This window comes from Calliphora vicina, chromosome 5 (assembly GCF_958450345.1).
Source record: "Calliphora vicina chromosome 5, idCalVici1.1, whole genome shotgun sequence".
Classification (NCBI taxonomy): domain Eukaryota; kingdom Metazoa; phylum Arthropoda; class Insecta; order Diptera; family Calliphoridae; genus Calliphora; species Calliphora vicina.
This window is the reverse complement of record NC_088784.1, coordinates 95,058,522-95,082,453: the sequence shown is the minus strand read 5'-3', so window position 1 is coordinate 95,082,453 and position 23,932 is coordinate 95,058,522. Positions and strand designations below refer to the sequence as shown.

The following is a 23,932-nucleotide window of genomic DNA, read 5'->3' as shown; positions in this document are numbered from 1 at the left end:
AGGGCGGCAGAAGGGAGCTGTGCGGTTGATTAAAGTAAATATTGATATTGAGTTTTAATTTGGAATTTGTGTGGATATTTTAGGGATTTTTGTAACGATTATAAATTGTACCAAGAAATTGTACGTTTGTAGCAATATTTTTTTATGATTTTTACAATTTAAAAAAAGTTAATTTGTTTTTTTTTTTAAACAAAGCTGAATGTAGATTGCATGTCAAAAATCTTCTTTTAATTCCACTTTTAATAAATCTTTGAAGCTATTTCTTTGAAAATATGCCAAAAAACAAATCTATAAAACACGATCATTTTGATATTTATATCGAATAGTTTGAATTTTACCAACTCCTATTTTGAACTACTTTTAGCTGAGTATTTTATGATGTAAAAGGTGTTACTTATACAGGCGAATTTAATATTAAAATAAAACAGAGAAAAATTTTGAAATATGATTTTTCGCCATGTGGTAGCCAAGGATATCACGAACATGGCGTAATATGGAGATCTATTTATCACACACCCTTCGCAGTAAATTAGGCTGTATTACGGCAATAACACGTCGAATATTCGCCTCGAAGTACACGATCGTTTCTGATTTATCTGCACAGACCTGGGACTTTATATATCCCCAAAGAAAATAATCAAAAATCATGCAATCACATGAATGTCCTGTTAACTAAATGACCTGTTAACTGGTTCTTGAAATTATTCATTCGCCAAAGGTTTCTCTCAGTAAATTGATTGTATTGAGCGCTGCGTTACATGTGAAACCATCCTGATGAAACCTCATGTCTCCAATACTAATATCTTCCAATTGAGGCACGCAAAGGTAGTAAACGTGTCTAACCGCTCACAGTTGAAAGTAATAGTCTGTAACCATCGTTATTTGTATATACATATGGTTCCACCGGCCCATAAAGCGCATAAAACAGTGAGGTTTTCAGGTTGTATTGTTATTTCTTGGGGATTTTCATCGCTCCAAATGAGGCAATTCTGTTCATTTGACATAGCCATACAACCAGAAATGTGCTTTATTACTGAACAAAAATTTCAAATAAAAGGATCTCCAGGTTACGCTGTGATCTTTTCCCATCTTTCTGGCAACATATGGACTCCGAGCTGCTCATCTTTTGAGGCCAAACACGAAGCAAGCCAATTTCGGATAATCTGTTCCAAAGTGAAGCGATTTCTTTCGGCATTTTAATTGGTAACTCTGACAATAGTGTCAATGCCATGTCAACGCGTTAAAAGAGTTTTTGCGGATCTCAACATAACCAAGTATCCTGGTATACCTACACTGGAAGCAGTGTTCCTTTTCAGCACATTATACCGTGCCGTCAAATTTACTGTATGTTGGAAGGTTACTAATGTAACGCCAATTCCTAAAAAGGAAGAGGCTACCAACCCCGAAAATTATAGACCAATAGCAAATTGTTCTGCACTTTCCAAAGTTAAGGAGAGAACCATAATCTACCATGTTGTGAAATATTTACTCAACGACCGGAATTATGAATTCCATAGAGGACGCTCTAGGGAAGACTTGCTAGCCTTACTATGGGAGAAATGGTGTCATTCCATACACCGTTTCGGCGAAACTAAAGTAGTGGCTCTAGATATTTCTAAGGCGTTCGATTGAGTGTGGCATGGTGCGCTTCTTCTCTCGATTTATATCGAGCTTTCTCAGAGATCGCACTATACGAGTTGTTGTAGATAGAATCTCATCAAACAAGTTAAAGATCAATTCAGGGGTATCGCAAGGCTCCGTCCTTTCTCCTACTTTATTTCTTATCTCTCTAAACGACCTTCTACGTCAAACTTCCATTTCATATTCCTTCAATTATAGAGCAAGCCTTTCGGAGATTAGGGCAATGAGGCAAAACATGAATGTGAAGTGAAGTCGTTCCTATCACTTTCAATATAGGAAAATTCAAATCAAATGTCCACAAACACTACTCCCTCTATCCTCCCTCTCATAACCTATTTTCCTAGTTCCAAAACAATGCAATGCATAGGGACTAACCCCTGAGTGCTGGTCCAAGAACAAAAATAGGTAGGACCCTTTTCCTCCCACCAAATGCAGATCATTACTTTAGCGCCATTTATATTTGGCTTTGGTGTCGATTCGGCTAGTTGGTCGGGCTTCGCGTACGATCTCTAACGCTTCGAGTTATTGTGATCGATCCATTTTCTCCATATATCATTCTGATATAAAATTTGAACTTTGAACCTCGATAAAAGATAAACCAAAGCGAGTTTTAGGCCTTTTGTTTAAATGTTCCAAACAACTTAAACTGTTACAAATTGTACCACAAAAAAAGTACCATTTTGTAGCCATAATTTCAATCCTGCCATGTGTTTGTGTGTGGAGTAATCGTGTTGATTATAAATGTTTATTGTGGTCGAATATCGTATATTATGGTGACATAGGTGACATATAAAGTGTGTCTAATGTCTAAGTGTAATGGCATGTATTATGTGACGGTTAATCATTAGAATGCTTTTCAGTTTTTTTTTTACATTATAATGATTTTAGTACATTTATTATTAACAACTTTTACACACATGCTGGCTTTTCTTTCTCCCTCAGTCTCAGTGTGCGGCTATGTAAATGTGTGTACAATATATTAACATTAAATAAAAGGTATAACTTTCACCTTTATTAAATATTTTTAAAGATAATAAATATTTTATTTTAAAATTGAAAAAAATTAATGAAAATTTTATGTAAATTTAACGGCAGATTATTGCAGTTCCCGAAAATTGGTTCGATCCTATAGTACTTATATATGAAAGGTTCCTTGAGAGCCAATCATGCTGTTAGAATACAGAGTGAAATACAAGCCAATAAGCAGCAAAGCCTCCAAATATTCAAGTACTTGAATATTTTGTTGGAATTTGACTTGAATTCAAATGTAATTATGTTTTAAACTTGTAAAATATTTGAAAATTTAAATATTTTTCAAACAAAAAACATAAGGCTTGAATTTATATATTGTTACGAAATTGTACTTGAATTCAAATATAACGATTTTAACGGCTGATTTAAAAGTAGCATAATGCTTTCAAATAACAGTGCTGTAATAGCAAACTGTAACATATCTGTGGGCATTATTAAATAAAAGCTTTCAGTTGATTTGATCGTAAGTTGGCAACGCTGTATTCGAATTCGAATATTCAGTTAAAGAACATTGTAGAAAGTACATCACAGATGGCGTATGTATTAGTAAGATCTAGAATATTCGAATTTTGACAGTTAAAGAACAATCTAGAGTGCAGATGGCAGTGTTATAAATAGTGGCAGAGCTTGCAGTCGTGAGTTAGTTTATCAGAGACGCTTTTCGAATAAACATCAACTGAGTGCCTTAAAGTGTGTTGTGTTTTTCAAGTAAATTCGTGTACATTATAAAGTGTCTGTATTTCTGAGAATTTATAAACGTGTATAAAAAACACTGAGTGACTATTTAATTCTGTTGTTGTACATTTGAATAAATAAAGAGTTGTTACCATTTTCAAACTACTAAACGGCTTTTATTTGCAATCAAAAGTATCCGGTTTATTTAAAGGAAATAAAACGTAACAATACGTTCCATTTTTACTAGAGAATGCTATTGAAATAAAGTGTAATACAACTATAATTCAATTGCTTGACTATAATTCAAGGCTTCAATTACACCCCATTATGCATTTTTACTTGAATTCAAGTTGAAAGTAAGTGTAATTCAAGCCTTGACTTATAGTCAAGCAATTGAAATACACTTGAATTACACTTAAAATGAAATATAAATTCAAGCCATAAGTTTTTTGTTTGAAAAATATTTAATTTTTCAAGTTTAAAACATAATTACATTTGCATTCAAGTCAAATTCCAACAAAATATTCAAGTGCTTGAATTTTTGGGGCTTATTGGGACTAGCTTTCACCTTCAATTCCAGTAAAAATGCTTATTGGTAAGGATGTCTAATTTGAACAACCTGAGCGGGAAAAAGCTTTAAGAATTTGTAACTATTACCGAGTAAACCAATTGGGCTGATTTAGTTGGATTAATATATTGTATATTGTTCCGCTTTCAACCCACTATGCCCAGTTTCATGTTATTTTTTTTTGTAAAATTCTAACATCCATCCTTTCTAATAATACAAACAAAAAAAAACTTATCACAAAACAACACGTTTGTCTAACATGTGAAAAAACATGTTGCAGGTTATATGTTGCTACACATTACGTAATCATTGCTGTTTCAATTACTTTTTTTTTTTTGTACAAATCACAACTTGTGTTATTATTTACTGTAGCATTATTTTACATAGTTTTTCTGTTGCTGTCGTTATACACTCTGCTCGGCTAAAGTTACATAAATCTATAATATCACAAAAATAAAATAAAAAAATAAAAAAAGATGCCTGCAAATGATGCTGCAACTGGGAATTGTATTAGAGCGAAAAGGAATACTGTTGAATAGGTTTAAATTATGTGAGAGAAGAAATTGTGGGACAATTCTATAGGGGATCTTATGTTCAGATAAGTTTATACAAATTGCTGGAATACGTCATATAGTAACTATTCAATGATGTTAGTCAATTAAAAATACTGTTGTCATGGCAAGAGTAACACTAATCGTGATATTTTGGAATGAGTGACAAATTTATTTGTATAAAGAACTTAAAATTTTCTATTCTGGTTATCTAAAGCTCTTTTTGCTTTAGTTGTAAAGTTCTAAAGTTCACAATAGCTTATGATAGTAACTAATTTCTGCAGATGAACAGCTGAAATTGTTTTGAAATTATAAATGAATGAAGCTAATCTAAGATTGTATAATGACCTACGATTGAAGCTAATCTAAGGCCGTACAAAGACATAGGACTGAAGTTATTCTAAGACTTAATAAATACCTACGATTAAAGCTAATGAAAGACTTAATAAATACCTGCAATTGAAGCTTATCTAAGACTTTCTAAAGACAAAAGAATGAAGCTGTTTTTCTTACGCGAAAAATTATTTTTTCACAAAAGCTTTTTAAAAGAAAAAGCAACTATTTCAATAACAAACAAGTAAGAGAGATATATTCGGTTGTGCCGAATCTTATATACCCTTCGCCAAATTATACATAATAATATATTTTTTTTAAATATTTTTATTTAAACAAAATTATTTTTTTTTTTAAAATGTTTTGAAACTTTTTTTCTTTAAATTTTAAATTTTTTTTTTCCAATTTTTTTTTAAATTTATTTTTCAATTTTTTTTTTAATTTAAAAAAAAAAATGTTTGAAAAATAATTTCTGACAAAAAATGTTTGGTGAAAAAAATATTAGTTTTAAAAAAAGTTTTCCCCGATTTTGACCCATTGTAGGTCCAACCAATAGCCTTATATAACATCGTTGCAATGGACTTTGAAATATCTATCATTAGATATCCATATTGTCTATATTAATGACTTAGTAATCCAAATATAGATCAAAAATATTGTTACGTTTTAACCTTTTCAAAACGCTGGTTTATTTCCTTTAAATAAACCAGCTACTTTTGATTGCAAATAAAAGCCGTTTAGTAGTTTGAAAATTGTAACTAACAACTCTTTATTTATTTAAAATGTACAACAACAGAATTAAATAGTCACTCAATGTTTTTTTTATACACGTTTATAAATTCTCAGAAATACAGACACAATTTATAATTTACACGAATTCACTTGAAAAATACAACACACTTTAAGGCACTCAGTTGATGTTTATTCAAATAGCGTCTCTGATAAACTCACTCACTACTGCAACCTCTGCCACTATTTATAACACTGCATAACCATCTAGAAAGCTCTATTTCTACAATGTTCTTTAACTGAATATTCGAGTTCGAATATACGGTCACAGCGTTGCCAACTTACGATCAATGGTCAACTGAAAGCTTTTATTTAATAATGCCCACAGTTATGTTACAGTTTGCTATTACAGCACTGTTATTTGAAAGCATTAGGCTACTTTTAAATCAGCCGTTAAAATCGTTATATTTGAATTCAAGTACAATTACGTAACAATATGTAAAAAATCGAGGATGTCCCGGATTTTTTCTTATATCTCAGCCGTTAGTGGGCTACGGAAAGTTGATTTTAACATACAGACGAACAGACGGACATGGCAAAATCGATTTCGCTATCTATAACGATCCAGAATATATATACTTTGTGGGCTCGCATAGTATATATATTCGCCACTCATGGTGAAGGGTATTAAAAAACCAATTGTTTTGTAAACAAAAAAACTTGTTTAAAAAATATAACTAGCAGCAACATATATTTGAAAACAATCGTTTAAATAAAGGAACCCAAAAGCTTTTGTCACCAACAATAGTTTTTTTTAATAAAATAAAAAGCTTTGTTCAAAAAGTATTTTTTTTAAAGAAAAATTAGTTTTTCATTTTTAAAAAAAAAAATATTTTTTCTCATTAAAGCTTTTGGGGAAAAAGTTCATAATTTTTTTTTTTTCAGAAAAAAGCTTTTTTATTTCTAGTCTGTTTTTTAGAAAAACTAATATTTTTCACTACAAAAAAGCTTTTATCAGAAAACCATTTGTCAGAAAAAGATCTTTACAAAGAAACACCTTTTTATTAAAAAATATTTCATAACAAGAAAGCTTTAAATACAACACTTTCATTAACAAAATATCAGAGCTTTTGTCACTAAAAAAATATACTTTTATCGTTTTCTAATAAAAAGTATTGTTTTCAAAAAAGCTTTCTTTCCCAAAAGAATTTTTTTTAAAAAAGCTTTTTCCAAAATAATTTAAAAAAAAAAATACATACCAAAACCATAAATGATTTTGCCACCAAAACGAGTTCAAACCAAAAGAAAAAGTTAAAAAATCCTTTTTGTTTAGAAAGCTTTTTTTCAAAAAGAATTTTTTTGGGAAAAATTAGTTGCTGAACCATTTTATAAAATTCATTTTTATTTATCGAAAAAATACGTTTTAACAAAAGAATAATTTTAAAGAAATCGTAAAAGCTTTTGTGAGAAATAAAGCTTTTTTTATAAGAAAGTTTTTTATTTACAGAAAGTCTCTGAAACTGTTTTTTCAGAAGAACACTTTTTAATAAAAAAAAACAATTTTTAATTACAAAAAAAGCATTTTTCAAAAAATCATAAAAAAAGCTTTTTTGGAAAAAGCAATTTTTTAATAAAAATCACCGTATTTATTGTTAAAACTGGTTGGAAAGTGAAAAATTGAAAAGCTTTTCTTTTTATTAAAGAAATTGTAAAAGCTTTGTTGACATATAAAGTTCTTTTAAATATAGATTTTTTCACAGAAGTCTCTTAAACAGTTGAGATATATTTTTTCACCAAAAAAAAAAAGATTCTCCGAAAAAGCTTTTTATAAAAATCATAAAATTTTTTTTTATAAATAAGAGCTTTTTTGAAAGATTAATTTTTTCACCCAAAATACGTTGAAATGATTAGCAGTGACATTTTGAAAAAATAGATTTTTTCAAAAAAATAAAATGAAAGCTTTTGTCACAAAACAGACTTCTTTCAAAAAGTAAAGTTTTTTTTATATAAATGTGCCAAAAAAGTTTTTATGAAAATAAGAGCTTTTTTAAAAGATTAATTTTATCACTTAAAAATCGTTGTAATTGTTGGAAAGTGACTCTTAACCAAAGAGCTTTTTCCAAAAAAAAAATAAAAATAAAGCTTTTCTTTTTAAACAAAAATACCTTTAATGAATAATAATATTAAAGAAATTAAGGATTTTTTAAACATAGGTTTTTTCACAGAAGACACTAAAACAATTGAGATGTGAATTTTTTACCAAAAATATATTTTTTCACAAAAAAAAAAAGAATCGCCGAAAAAAGCTTTTGCAACAAATTGTAAGTTTTTATCGAAATAAGGGATTTTTCGAAAAAGTAATTTTTCACAAGAATACATTGAAATGGTTGGTAATATTTTCAGAAAATAGCTTTTTCCAAAAACATTATAAGAAAAGCTTTTGTCACAAAAGCTGGGTGACTGTTACTGTTAATACCATTTAGTTTGTAAACTTCCCAATAAGGCTGCTCTAAATCATTTCAAATATCTTTTATTAAAACGTTATTTCACAATTTTTGTTTTTACTTTTTTGCAACTTTAAATGCAAAAGCTTTAAATATGGCAATATCTCTATTACTATGCTATACAAATTCACACATACATAATATTAAAGATTTCTATAAAAATATCTTGCCTTTCTAAGATACCATTTCCAAACCATCTGGTTATTTTAATTTTAAAATGCGAACAAGTTATTGATGATATGATTTTTATTTAATGTAGTTGTGCTGGTTTCTTGCAGAACAATTATTATTTTCGCATTTTCTTGAGCAGCAAAAATTCAAAAAAAAAAAAAAAAATAATGAACAAATTAAAATATCATGTAGTAGTTGTACTTTATTTTTATCCACCCTCAATGCTAAAGTTATTTATATATAAATTTATAGAAATTGTATAAATAAAATTATGTGTATACATTCGGAAAATTAGCAGTCTTCCTCATCATCAGCAGCATCACTTTCTTTCCGCACAACATTTCCACAATATTGGCCTCAGAAAACAAGAAGAAAATTAAATGAAAGGAAGAGATGCAAAATACCATTAAATAAAAAAAAGAGATGAGTTTTATATGAGGATTTATTTTTGGAATATTAAATTTTTTGTTGTTTGCTGATACAATACTATTCAATATAATTTTTTTTGAGCTTATACATTTTGTAAAATTCTGGATTTGTTAAATAATAATAAATATCTAAATATTGTGTAGAGATTTTTGCAGAAGAAACCAGAAATTTTAATTGTAATGAAGTTATATCTAGCATTACATTTTTTTAATTTATATTAAATCCTCTCAAATATCCCTTTAGATTTCCTGTTGCGATCATTTATTTTGTACTCACTCGGCATCATCTATTTTTGTTTGTTTTCATACAGCAAACAATATTAAAACTACACATGTGATGTTTTTTCGAATATTTATTTTAAAAATACATTTATTATTTGTTTCTTTGCTGTTGTATTTCTGTATATTCGTTTTAAGAGAGTAATAATGATGATTCGATCATAATACTATGCGTACATCCCTGATGATCATGCCTCAACTAGAGATGGAAGAGAATGTTTCAGTGTACAACAAACAACAATTACAAATGGTTCAAACAAATTGGCCAAGAAATATTACGACAAAAGTCTAGTTAAGTGAAAGAAAGTGTTAAATAAATTTAAAAAGGATAACTAAAAAAAATTATTTAAAAAAAATGTTTTTTTTGTAGAATGAGTTACTTAAATTTTGAACTCAAATCTGAAATATTTGCTCGATAAAGTGATTTTCGGAAGCTTACCTTAAATGGAAGCTATGACTAATTACACTGTGCAACAAATGAAAACTTTTGGAAAACACACGGACTGAACATTATAGATTCAATTGTATTACCAATGGGTAGTAAAATCCTATAGTAAGTTTGGCGATTTTGGTGATAAATTTTTTATTATGAGCCTACAAAGATTGGGAAAATCAGCTTTTTTATAGAATCTGTTTTTGTGGAATGAGTTACTTAAATTTTGGACTAAAATCTTAAATCTTTTCTCAATAAAGTGATTTTCGGAAGCTAACCTTAAATGGAAGCTATGACTAATTACACTGTGCAACAAATGAAGACTTTTGTAAAATACACGGTACTACCAAAGGGTAGTAAAACCCTATACTCAGTTTGGCGATATTGGTGACCAATGTTTTTATATGGACCTCCAAAATTTCTGAAAATCAGAGTGCCCTAAAAAAAGGTGTCATCAGTTTTTGGCCAACAGCTAATTCAGACTTGGTGATACCGCTTAACTATATATGGCAATAATAAAGCTCAGAGTAAATCAAACAAGTTTTGTCTACATATTTTGCCAAAAATATAGGCGGACTAAGGATCAGTCAGATCAGCCCTTCAAAGTCTTACAATTAAAAAAAAAAAAATTTTCTCGTTGTTTAGTTATGACGGGCTTACTGAGGGTCGACTGAACAGTATAGATTCGACTCAACTACCAAAGGATAGGAAAACCCAATATACAGTTTGGCGATATTGGTGACCAATGTTTTTATATGGACCTCCAAAGATTCTGAAAATCAGAGGGCCCTAAAAAAAAGGTGTCATCAGTTTTTGGTCAACAGCTAATTCATAATTGGTGATACCGCTTAACTATATATGGCAATAATAAAGCTCAGAGTATATCAAACAAATTTTGTCTACATTTTTTGCCAAAACTATAGGCGGAATGGGGATCAGTGGGTGGCCCCTTAAAGTCTCACATTTAAAAAAAAAAATCCTTTTTCTCGTTGTTTAGTTGTGACGAGCTTACGGAGGTTCGACTGAATAGTATAGATTCGACTCTACTACCAAAGGATAGGAAAATTCTATACTCAGTTTGCCGATATTGGTGACCAATGTTTTTATATGGACCTCCAAAGATTCTGAAAATCAGTGGGCCCTTAAAAAAAGGTGTCATCCGTTTTTCGCTAACAGCTAATTCAGAATTGGTGATACCGCTTAACTATATATGACAATAATAAATCTAAGAGTCCACCAAACTAATTTTGCAGTGCAACAGTGGAAAAAACAAATGGTTAGGTTCAACTCTACTACCAAAGGGTAGTAACACCCTATACTCAGTTTGGCGATTTTGGTGATCAATGTTTTTATATGGACCTCTAAAGATTCTGAAAATCAGTGGGCCCTCAAAAAATGGTATCATCCGTTTTTCGCTAACAGCTAATTCAGACTTGGTGATACCGCTTAACTATATATGGCAATAATATAGCTAAGAGTTAACCAAACAAATGTTGTTTAAATTTTTATGCCAAAATTAGCTTTTTCGCGTCATTTTTTTTGAAAAAATATAGGAAGAAAATTTTTTTTTTACTTTTTTTAGATTAACTTACAGGGACTCCTAATTTGTCACTAACAATATTTAGCAAAACTGTAGCTATGGTAAAGCTGAACAACTCAATGCAACCTGAACGTGTGTAGGCACTCCAAAAAGCTCATAAAGATCACTTTGTACCTTAAAAATTTTCGTTTTTTTTTAAATAAATTTTTGACATTAAAACAAAGATTTTGTGTTAAAATAATATAATCAAGTTCACACTTCTGTATTATTTACTCGGTTTAGGTGTTTTCGAGTTGATTTACAGTTGTTCAGCTTCGTAGGCGGAATGAGGATCAGTGGGTGGCCCCTCAAAGTCTCACATTTTTTTTTAAAAACAACAAAAATCCATTTATGATCCGAATGAGCTGAAATTTAAAATATAGATAGTCCTTCAGAAGGTCTACAAAAATAAGCTAACATTAACTCTAGGTTATCTCTTTTAGTTCAAGAGATATTTAGGTTTATTATTATTTTTTTAATTTTGCTCGATCATTTTTTCGTTGTTTAGATGTGACAGGCGGAGGGTCTAACAACTTTTATAAAATATCACGTATATTTGCTATAAAATTCTGAAGAAAATAAAACCAACCTGATAACAGTTATCATGTCCCTATTAAAAAGTAGCATGCAGCCCAATTTGAAACTTATTTTTTAAGTTTTTTTTCCCAAAAAGTCCCTATATTTTTTCTTTTATAAAAAAAAATTTTCTTCGGGATTATATACAATTTTTATATCATCTGTAAAGAGAACTTAATGCGAAAGCATGTAAAATAAAATTTGGCTCACTTAAGTGGACATGGTCTCCCCCAGCCCTATCCAATCTTGGCCAATTTCGAAACAAAATTTTAGGTTTGACTACAAAATTCTAAAAACTCAAAGCACCGATCCTTGATAAAGCCTCATATTTGTATAGCCCTATATGTTGTTTAAATACACACAAAGCTTTTTTACTATTAAACTGTAAATAATGTCAAAGTGGTAACTTTTAAAAAAAAACTCAGTTTTTGGAACACATTTTCCCCGTTTTAGGAATTTAGGCATTTGAAAACAAAGAATGCCAACAATTGTAATGCCATTGACTTAAAAACATTTAGATCTATATTAGTTCCAAATTTTGTTATGATATCTTTAACCTTTAAAATGTTATATTAATTCAAATTTTATATTTTTCTTGATGAAAAATTCCTATATTATAATTTTTTTAGTTTTTAAGGTAAATTATGACCGAAAAGATTATAAAATTATTTAATTTTACTAAAATAATAATCCTCAAGTCCTAAGGTTTTCATCAATACCAAATACTTATATAAAAAGTTTACATTTACTCTTCGGAAGCTCCACAAACCTGGCCCCCTTTCAAAAATTTTAACATTTTTTTCATATATTGCATCAAGCCGGTCTTGCGTGATCAAGATTGGGTAACGTGATGGGCCCGGATCGTACCTATTGCCCATTCTTCGCTATTGCAGTACAACAGTTTTTTAACAAATAAAATTCTCACAAGGTTAACATGGATAGCCAGACGGAAGGAAATCGTTTAATCGACTCAGAAAGTGATTCTAAGTCGATTGGTAAACTTTGACTAATACTTTTGCACAGCTATGGTATAAAAACTTTTATAAGTGAAACATGAAATTTTAAGCGTTTTTTTTTAAAAAAGCGCTAAATGGTCAACACTGCTTAAAGAGAAGCACTTTTCATTTCATAAATTTAACTTAAAATGCAAAAAATAATTTCATTTATAAAAGTGCTCTAATTTGTTATAAATAAATTGTTTGAATTTGTTTCTAAATATTTCTTGTTATTGTTAAGTGTTGCTGTTTTTTCTTTTAACTTATAAATAAACAAGAAAAAGTGTTTGTTTTTTTCATCTTATTTTAATGCTTGCATTGTTATTGTTATTTACGTTGATTAACTCAATATAAATTCAATTAAATCGATTAATTTATTCTATAATTATACACCAACCCATACTCCTGTTATTTGAAATGTTCAATACTTGCACTGTAATTTGTTGAATTTGTTTTTGGGAAATTACAACGAAAACTTTCATTACCCGGTAAGGGATAATGAATTTTCTGCTTACATATTGACGTAATTCAATTTATTTTGTCTCGTTTTGTGACGTCATGGAAGTTAACTTTTTACCACTTAACAACGATATGTGTTTCAGGCCATCATTTCAATAGAAAATGTTATTTGTTCTGGGGAATTTTTTAATGAGTTATTTTATCTTATTGAGATTTATAAATGTTGTGCACTTACAATTTTAAATGTTACTACAATTTAACTACTTTCTGAATGCATTATATTGTAGCCAAGTCAAATATAATTCTAATCGTGAGGTCGCGAGTTCAACCCCCAAACAATTATATTTAATTAATTAATAATTCTTAATTAAATTAGAATCTACTAACAAAGGGTAGTAAAACCCAATACACAGTTTAGCGATTTTGGTGACAAAATTTTTTATATGGATCTCCAAAGATTGTGAAAAGCAGTGGGCCCACAAAAAAAGGTGTCATCAGTTTTTGACCAACAGCTAATTAAGACTTGGTGATACCGCTTAACTATATATGGCAATAATATAGCTAAGAGTGAACCAAACAAAATTTGTTTAAATTTTGTTTGCCAAAAAATAGCATTTTCGTGTCCTTTTTTGGAAAACAATATGGGACGAAAATTAGAATAACACAGTGTAACAGTGAAAAAAGCAAACGGTCAGGTTCGACTCTACTACCAAAGGTTAGTAACACCCTATACTCAGTTTGGCGATTTTGGTGACCAATTTTTTTATATGGGCCTCCAAAGATTGTGAAAATCAGTCAGGCCCTCAAAAAAGGTGTCATCAGTTTTTGACCAACAAATAAATTAGGGAAAACTTAACAAGTCGCTGAGAATTTACCTAGCACTGTTATTTACATTCATTAAAATGTTATTATGTAGGCAACATGCTTTTTTATGAATTTCTATGTTAGGTAAATTCTCAGCGAGTTGTTTAGTTTTCCCTAATTTATTTGACACGTAAAAAACATAAGGTAGACATGTTATATATCAATGGATAGAGGATTCTGTCTACTTTTCAAAAATGTATATAACTTTTGACAATTAAAAAATTCATGGAATACCTTTTTGTAAAATATGACAAAAAATGCTTTTTATTGAATTTTGCATAGATACAAATTTTTCAAATTGAAATAAAATTTTTATTTATGAATATTTTTTAATGAAATTTCACAGTTATGTAGATTTTTCTATTTAAAATGGAAAAATGAAAACAAATTTTGAAATTTGTTATCAAGTATCCCGCAATTCCCAAAAAAATCTTGAAAAAGCCCAAAAATGTGATTTTTTCGTTTTTTGGCTATAATATCCATAATAGGGGCGGGGTTATCGGAACCCTTTACAAAATAATTAAGAACTTATTGGGCCATCTAAAACAGGTTACTATATTTTGATATCGAGTATGCGATTTGAGAATTTTTGCCCTAAAGTTGAATTTTACATAAAAAATAGGTATTTCTTGAATGGACCTGATCCCGTCGGTATCAAAAATTATAAATATTTTTTTCATTTAAAATATTTGGCGTAAAGTTAGCTTTTCAAAAAGTACAAATTCGTTATACATCATCTTAGACATTTTTTAGATAACTTAAAAAGAATAAAAGTACATTCTAAATTGACACTCTAAATTGTTCACAAAGATCACTTAGTAGCATAAAAAATTTCGTTTTTTACTATTTTTTCTAAGCGAAAACAAAGATTTTCAAAAAAACAATACGATGACTTCAAAAAATTTAATTGTTTAGCAAAATGCCAATAGTTGCCAATAAACTATGTTTTAAAGAGTCTTTAATAAAGACTTAAGAAAAGGTGGTTAGTAAAGTGACCACTAAACCGCAAAAAAATGTTTACAATAACTACACTCTTGATTATACTGTGTTTAATTTTTTAAGTCATGGAAATATAACCATATACGGACCCTACATGATAAAAGTCCCAGTTTTGCCTAAAGTCATGTACTTTTTGGGGCCTTCGTGTCATTTTTGCATAAAAGTGATCATATTCTCAGGTTCATATCTTGCAAACAGTTCGGAATTTTGATTTACTCTTTGAGGCAAAGCTGTAGCTCTTGTTATAAAGAACAAAAATTGTGAATATATAAAATTAAAAAAAACTTCACCTCAAGATCAAAATCGAAAGAAAAAAACTTTTAAAAATTCGATTTTTTTTTAACTTGTTTCCCCTGTTCAGGTCCATAGGTGGCAAACCGTTCAAAATTCAAGGAAACAATCAACTACAAAAATATACCTCAGATCTCAATAAACATCTTTCTAGAACATATGAACTTCCCAGGAATGATTCTTAACACCGTTTAGGCAGCGCTTAGGTAGCCGCAAAAGTGAAAAATTTGTTTTTTCTTTACTTCAACTAGTATCTCAATGTTGCTATCTATTACAAAAATTATAATAAAAATATTCGTATTATGGTTATAATGTTGATGGCCCTTGACTTGCAAGTCCAAATCACGTTGCTCCAAGACTGCCCTCCATCACCAGCTTTTTATACCCTTCACCTTCGTGATAAGGGTATATATAAGTTTGTCATTCTGTTTGTAATTTCCACAATATAATTAATTTATCGACCCTATAAAGTATTGTTACGAAATTGTACTTGAATTCAAATATATAGATTTTAAGGGCTGATTTAAAAGTAGCATAATGCTTTCAAATAACAGTGCTGTAATAGCAAACTGTAACATATCTGTGGGCATTATTAAATAAAAGCTTTCAGTTGATTTGATCGTAAGTTGGCAACGCTGTATTCGAATTCGAATATTCAGTTAAAGAATATTGTAAAAAGTACACCACAGATGGCGTATGTATTAGTAAGATCTAGAATATTCGAATTTTGACAAGTTAAAGAACAATCTAGAGTGCAGATGGCAGTGTTATAAATAGTGGTAGATGTTGCAGTCGTGAGTCAGTTTATCAGAGACGGAAAAACATAAACATCAACAGAGAGCCTTAAAGTGTGTTGTGTTTTTCAAGTAAATTCGTGTACATTATAAATTGTGTCTGTATTTCTGCGAATTTATAAACGTGTATAAAAAAAACATTGAGTGACTATTTAATTCTGTTTTGGTTGTACATTTTAATAAAAAAAGAGTTGTTACCACTTTCAAACTACTAAACGGCTTTTATTTGCAATCAAAAGTATAAAGGTTATTTAAAGGAAATAAACCAAACGTTTTGAAAAGGTTAAAACGTAACAGTATATTCTGGCTCCTTATAGATAGCGGTGTCGATTAAGCAATGTCCGTCTGTCTGTCTGTTGAAATCAACTTTTCGAAGCTCCCAAATAACTTACATAAACGATTCATACATCAATATCTCCGGAATTCTTCGGCTCGGTTGCTATTTAAAATCGAGAAAATCGTTCCATAAATGGCTGAGATATAAGGAAAAAACCAGGACTACCTCGACTTTTGACTGATTTTTGATCTATATCTGGATTACTAAGTCATTAATATAGACAATATGCATATCTAATGATAGACATTTCAAAGACCTTTGCAATAAGACCTTAGTCAGTTGGACCTACAATAGGTGAAAATCGGAAAAAATATTTTTTAACCCGAATTTTTTTTTGTCACCAAAAGTTTTTGGCTAAATATTAAAAAAAAATTTTAAACTTAAGAAAAAAAAATTTAAAAAACAATTCGAAAAAATTTTTTTTCAAAAAATTAAAAAAAAACAACTTTGGAAAGTATATAAGATTCGGCACAGCCGAATATAGCTCTCTTACTTGTTCGTCTTCAAATACTTCATTAACATCATACAGGGTGATCTTGTGACTCCACCAATATAAAAAGAAATCAGGCCCCAAATCTTTGGGGACCCATAAAAAAGTGCATGACCTGTGGCAAAACACTGGTCTTTTTTTGGCCTTTGTACTGTTGGCCAATTGGCTACTCTTTGCTTTACAAAGAGCCATTAAGTGTCAAATGACTAGACGAATTAACTAGACATTGTCTCTAACAATTCAGTTAGAATTATTGTATTAATCTAATAATTTATTTAAATTCCTGAAGATTATATGCTGCCTTAATAAAAATTAAATTGCTCTTAAATAAAAAAAATTCTCTTAAATTCAAAAAATTTAACATAAACAAAAGATAAATTCCCATTTGTTATTATTGTTGTGCGAGTATGTTAACAGTTTTAAAAATAAAAATTGTATTTTTTTTTGTTTCAAAAATAAGAAAAGAAAAAAATACTTGAATTCAACCAACGTTTTGCCGATTTTCTTCTTGTTATTTTTATAAATAATCAAAAATAAGAAAAGCACAAGAAAAATTGTTTAAAATTTGAAAGTGATTTTTTTATAGAACATTTTAATGTGGTTGGTTGGTGGGTATTTTGGGGTTACCTCTAAAATTAAAATAAAAAAAATGGCCCATAACCAAACAATACAATACCAGACAACACAAGACAGTACAATGAAATTAAATGATAAACGAAACACAACAGAAACAATCACCACCAACAACCATCAGCAGCAGCAGCAGCAGTATCCACATCATGATCAACAGTATCCTCAGCATGATCGGCATCACAATCACACTTATTAGTAGTTGTAGTAAAGTCAATTGAATACCGCGATCACTTTATGCAGCAAATCGTAGTTGAGTGTAATAATTTTTGCAAAAATGTTTAAAATAAAAGCGCGCGTTTTAAATTTAAATATATTTTTTTAAAAAAAATTAAGATTCGAGGAAAAAAATATTGAAAAGTTGCATTATTCTTACAAAGCCATAAAAATAATAGCAACTGAAAATGTTTATTTATAAATATTGTTTAAAAATATCAATGAAGGACGTCAATACAGCAGAAAATAAAAGCAGCAGCATACAAAAGCAATTTCATTTAATTTAATGTCCAATGTTCAATTAAAATTTGCCAAAATGAAAATGTGTTAAATAAAAAAATGTCTAAAGGAATTTCATAACAAATCAAGAAATAAATTAACTAATCAATTTATATAAAAGTGGAAAGAAAAAATTCATAAAAATATTAATAAATGCAAAAATTGTGTTTAAAATAGCTTTACACGTATCATACAATAATTTTCAAATGAGAATTTCTCTTAAATTTTGCTCGTGTTTGTGATTTTTTTTATTGTTTTGTTTCAAAATAATTAAAAAGTGAGGCCAACTTAAAGATTTGCCATTAATCTTTTAAAAACAACAAATATTTAAGAAAAAAATAATCAACCAAGTTAAAATTACAATATTTGTACCAAAAAAATTATTATTTTCTGTGTTATTTTTATAAATAATGTTTAATATTTTAATTTTTCATCTTAAAATGTCCGCGTTTTTTTTTAAATCCAACTTGCCATCACTGTTTTAGTGTTTATTTTTAATTCTTTTTTACTCTCTTTCTCTTCTTCCGCTTTCGAATGTAAACAAAAATAAAAATTTCCCAAAATAAACATCTGTTTTATAAGACAGATTCGTGAGAGAGTGTATGTGTGTGTGTGTTAAAAATATAACAAAATTTCCCTTGTGTTGTTTATAAAATTTAGAAAAAAAAAATAAAATATCCCTTGTTGCGAGTGACGTAGCGCCATCTGTTATTATTTGCCAGAGAGTAAAACAAATCGTTGTGAATATGTGTAAAATCTTTTTAGTGCGGTCACAAACCTTAATTATGGTGTCTTGCCTAAACGATCACTGTAAGCTTCAGATGTGTTTTCAAAGAGGGCGCCATAAATCAACGTAAGTATTAAGGTGACCATTTGTTTAACAAAAAAGAAAATATTTATTTGAATTTATATAAATAATTACACACTTAAACTTAAACATAATCCTTCAGATTCATAAGGAATTTTTAAATTTATAAAATATTTATGAAGGGAGAATTAAACTTTTCTCGTCAAGGCATCGGACCTTACATGTTCAAAATTTGTTAAAACTTAGTGCAAACAAACTATGGTCATACACAAATTTTAAGTAGATGCAACATTATAAATTCGTTTTAGCTTGTTCTACCCTTCACCTTCGTGAAAAGGTTGTATATAGAATCACTTTCTGAGTCGATTAATCGATGTCCGTCCGTCCGTCTGGCTGGCTGTCCATGTAAACCTTGTGCGCAGAGTACAGCTATTTTGAAGATATTTCCATCAAATTTGGTACATATTATTTTTTGGGCCCAAGGACCAAGCCTATTGAAACTGGCTGAAATCGGTCCATTATTTCACCTAGCCCCCATACAAATGTCCTTCCGAAATTGGACTTTATCGGTCGTAAATGTTTAATTTATATATGTATCTCCACAAATTCCGTTCCAAATAAGTTTTATATATACAAAATTCATGTCACCAAATTTTGTTACGATCGGTCCATAATTAGTCATAGCTCCCATATAGACCCGCTTACGAAAATCACTTTAACGTGCATAAATCTCCTAAAAATGTTGGTATACTCACAAAATTCAACATAGTAAACTTTCATATAGACATAAATCACACGACCTAATTTCATGGTGATCGGTCCATAATTGGTCATAGCCCCCATATAAGACCCACTTCCGAAAATCACTCAAAAATATAAATTATTGAAATTTTAAAAGAAAAATGTTTTTACTCTTTTACTTAGTGTAGGGTATTATATGGTCGGGCTTGACCGACCATACTTTCTTACTTGTTTTTTATCGATTTTCAAAATTCAAATTTTATATACAATAAGAATGGTATTAAATCGCTCAATTTCAATTCAAATTTTTACAATATTGGTGTGTTAGTAATGTACCTTGAAACAAAAATTGTTATATATAAATAATTTTTGATTTTTACTAATTTTTGAAGTCGTGTGTATGACTTAAAATTGCGAAATTTTTTCAAATTTTTAGCTTTTATTTTGAAACATTTGTACAATATAAATTTATTCAAGTATTGGTCATTGTTAGCTATGACCTTTTCCCATCTTTCTGGCAACATATGTATTCCTAGCCAAAAGAACTGCACATCTTTTGAGGCCAAGAACGAATCAAGCCAATTTCAGATACAGTGGATTCATTCATATATCCTTCAAGTCCTCTAGATTCCGAAATAAATAAGAAAATAGAAAATTTTACTAGTTTTTTTTTTTTTTTTTTTTTTTTTTTCAACTGAACCGTTAGCAGATATTTCATCTTTTTTTTGTATACAATGTTTGTATGTACGACCAAATTCATATAATATTTTAGACATTTTCTAAATGGAATACGAAAACCGTTTTAATTATATGTTTTTTAGTTTTATTAGAAACAAAAAATCGTTTCTTTTAATTTTGTTTTAGTGTACAATAATGCATTGCAAAAACAACATTATTTAGCAATACACAAAATAAAATAATAAATTTTGTATACTTATACTTATACTTATACTTATATATTTATATATATTAGGATGGCGCAAAAAAAAATAAAATAAAATTTTACACTATTAATTTTTAATTTTTTGTATTATACTTAAAAATGCGGGTCTTACAATAGAAGGCGTATCAGTTCACCCGGTTTTTATTTTTAATAACTTATATGTCATTTTGAAGGCCACATATCTGTCATTTATTCTCAATTAGTTATTGAACATTATATTATAAACAAATCGTCATATGCGGAATGTTCGCTGTACTTCTTTATTTGCCCAGGAAAAACACCGATTACTCACCAAAACTTATGGTGAATGTGTTCCATCGGTTTCAACGTGCGAGAGAGATGGTTTGTGCGGTTCAGAAGTGAAGATTTTGACATGTAAGACAAAGATCGCCCAAGCCAGCCAAAAAACGACCAAGAATTGGAGGCATTACTCCATGAAGAGCAGGTACCATATGAATTGAAGTCGAGAGACCTTGATAATTGATTTTATATGCTAACCGACCAAAATTAATCGGTTAACCGATTAAAGATAGCCCCCCAAATATCTTACGTACATGATTCATACATCAATATATCCGAGAAAATCGGTTCACATATGTCTGAGAAATAAGGAAAAAACCAAGACAATCTCGATTTTTGACCTATTTTTTTTATCTATATCTGGATGACTATGTAATTAATATAGACAATATGGATATTAGGTCAAAATCGGAAAAATATTTTTTAACGCAAATTTTTTTTCACAAGAATTTTTTTTATCATAAAATTTGTTTCAGTAATAAATAAAAAAAAAATAAAAAAAAATTTTTAATTTTTTTTTTTTACATTTTAAATTAAAATTAAAAATAATTTAAGCTATCCTACTTATTTTTTTAATTTTAACTAAAATTAATTTATTCGAGTATTCGATTAATCGGCAATTATTAATCGAATAATTTTTTATTCTAAATTTAAAAACGTTATTCATTCAAATAAAAAAATATATTTTTTCCTAGATTATTCGAATAACAACCCTAGAGCTGTGTTTAGGGTATTTTTCATGCTGTAATCTCCAAATTAGGGGTTTATTTTCCTCAGAGTATGGATACATAACATCGTTTGAAATGTAAATAATATATAATTTTTCAATATTTGGAATTTTTAATTGAAAGATAGCGAAATATTATATATTTTTGGGCCGATTTTGATGAAACTTAAGATAAATATAAAATTAAGTCTAGTATTTACAATAACTGTACAAAAAAATAAACCCTTAACAGCACTTGGGGTCTGAAATTTGTTTAACAAAATTTTTAATAATTTGAAATTGAAGTTTTGAAACTGCCGTTAAGAAATAATATTTTTTTGGTTATACCTGCGAGTAGGTTAACGGTATCCTACGAAGACAAAAACTCATATACAAGTAAATATGGATATATTTTAAGTAAAAATAAGCTTTTATTTTAATATTTCTCAAAAAATGTTAATTTTGTTCCTACATTTCATGTTCTAGTGGCCTGAGATACGTTAATGGCCTGGCGATTTTTTAATAACTTTAACAATTTTTAACCAATTTTTGTGTTTTATATCTTATTAGAACGACAATTACGTAATCATTTTGATTCTTTTAAATTAAATTGCAAAAGTAGTTATTTAATGGCAAAATTTTTACAAAAACTAAAAAAATTACATTTGTTTTCCCCTTGTAAATGCACCTGAAAACTAAATCGCTAGTCGGCACGGCTTGCAATCATGATAGAAAGACAAAATTTCATATTTAACTATAGTTTTATATATATAAAAAAAATAGAGGGTATGCGTTCCAAAATTCCAAAAAAATTTTTTTTGGGGGTATTTGCTCAGCTAAAAAATATTTTTTTAAAAAATAAAAAAAAAATTCAAATTATTTTTAATTTTCATTTTAAATTTCAATTAAAAATTTTTTACGGAAAAAAAATGTATGCGAAATTTTTTTTTTCAAAATTTAATTTAAAAAAATTTAAATTAAAATTTTTATTTTAAAGTATAATTTGATGAAGGGTATTTAAGATTCGGCACAGCCGAATATAGCTCTTATACTTATTTTTTTAATTTTAACTTGAAAATTAATTTATTCGATTAATTCGAATAATTTTTATTCGAGTACAACCCTAGAGCTATGTTTGGGGTATTTTTCGTGCTGGAAACTTCCAGGAGGGGTAGAGTTTGAAATGTATATGTATATATCTGGTATGAATTAACCCATAACTTGCCCTGAAAAACAGACCCATACCTTAATATTGATACCACCAAACTTGACTGTCTTATTTGTGTACTCTCCCTAGTGCTGGCTGGTTCACACACGTCAAGTTTACTTGAGCAAGTTTTGATTTTATGGCAGAAAGAGGAACATCCTTCCAATCTCCTATCCTCTCTCATCTATAAACTCAAGACTTGCTCGAATAAACTTGACGTTTGTGAACTAGCACCTACGGTCTTCTTATATATAGATAAGAAGACCGTATAGATTCATTCTTATATTTAGATTCATCCGAAAAGATAGGATTATTCCATTTTTCCCTCGACTTTTTTAAATGTTTCTGATATATTGTAAATCAGAAGTACATAGTACATACTTTAGAAATAGGAGGTTTTTCGCGGTGCAATGCAATCAAGACCAGTCTAATTTGCCCTGCGGCTAATATTTTGAGAACTAATTTCCAATTTTTGATTATTGATAACTTCATGGGGAGTAATTTTTGGGAATTTCTTAAACTCTCTTGCTGTTTGTCTTAGAATAGTTTTACGAAATTCTCCTTCCAAATATTGAAGGAGCTTGTAAGAGCTTTCATGTGATATTGAAACTGTTTAGCATTTTTCATCAATTTTAGTTGGAAACTATATCGACTAGGTTTTTCACTGTCATACAAGTAGGGCCAACCTAATATATTTATATATATGTAGGTATATATAAGAAAAATGTGTACATTTGGCTTAAAGCCAACAAGAAATAGTTTTTGAAAACAATTTCAAAATGATCGTAATAGTAAACAACCATACGAACAATTTTCTATGATGATGCACCACTGTGATTCTGATGTTCTACACGATACTTTGCTACTACTGTTCATTGTTCTTGTTGTATTCAATGGTTGTTTGTTGTGTCGTATAGACAACGACATCAGATACAAAGAAACGAAATGACATCGGGGTACAGCGAAAATGTTTTCTAAAATTCGATCCAAGTGTAGAGGATACAGTGATGAAATGCTGTTTTGTTGATGGCGATGATGAACTCACTCAAGGTACAGTGGCTGACAGAGCTCATTTATGCGATGAAAAAAATTATGATGATCTTCCTCTCTGTAGGTTCGTTGTTCGACCATGATGAATTGAAGGTCGTTGAAAAAACATTTAATGTGCTAGAAAGTATTAGACTTCCATGACATTCAATGATTGATAGTATTGAGCTTATGAGTCCAATGGATCTTTGACATCCTGAATTTTAATGAATTCAAAGGTGATATAATTTAAAACTGGCTGCAAATACTATGGAATGACCCATATACCGAACATTTATAGAAGAGTGGGTAGGGTGGTGGTTACTTCAAATTTTATATAAAATGGTG

The 23,932-nt window shown here is 29.1% G+C and overlaps 2 protein-coding genes across 3 annotated transcripts in view; both read left to right on the top strand.

Annotated features, from left to right (window-relative positions):
* Positions 1 to 23,932, top strand: part of Mef2 (myocyte enhancer factor 2) — a 245,927-nt gene that overhangs the window by 42,997 nt on the left and 178,998 nt on the right. The gene's annotated exons all lie outside the window — the stretch shown is intronic.
* On the top strand, positions 1,225 to 1,632 carry LOC135961484 (uncharacterized). Its single transcript, XM_065512984.1, has one exon. The coding sequence runs from the start codon at positions 1,225 to 1,227 to the stop codon at positions 1,630 to 1,632; it is 408 nt and encodes a 135-aa protein (XP_065369056.1).

Coding starts and splice junctions, on each gene's coding strand:
- LOC135961484 (XM_065512984.1), top strand. CDS start 1,225: ATGCCATGTCAACGCGTTAAAAGAGTTTTTGCGGATCTCAACATAACC.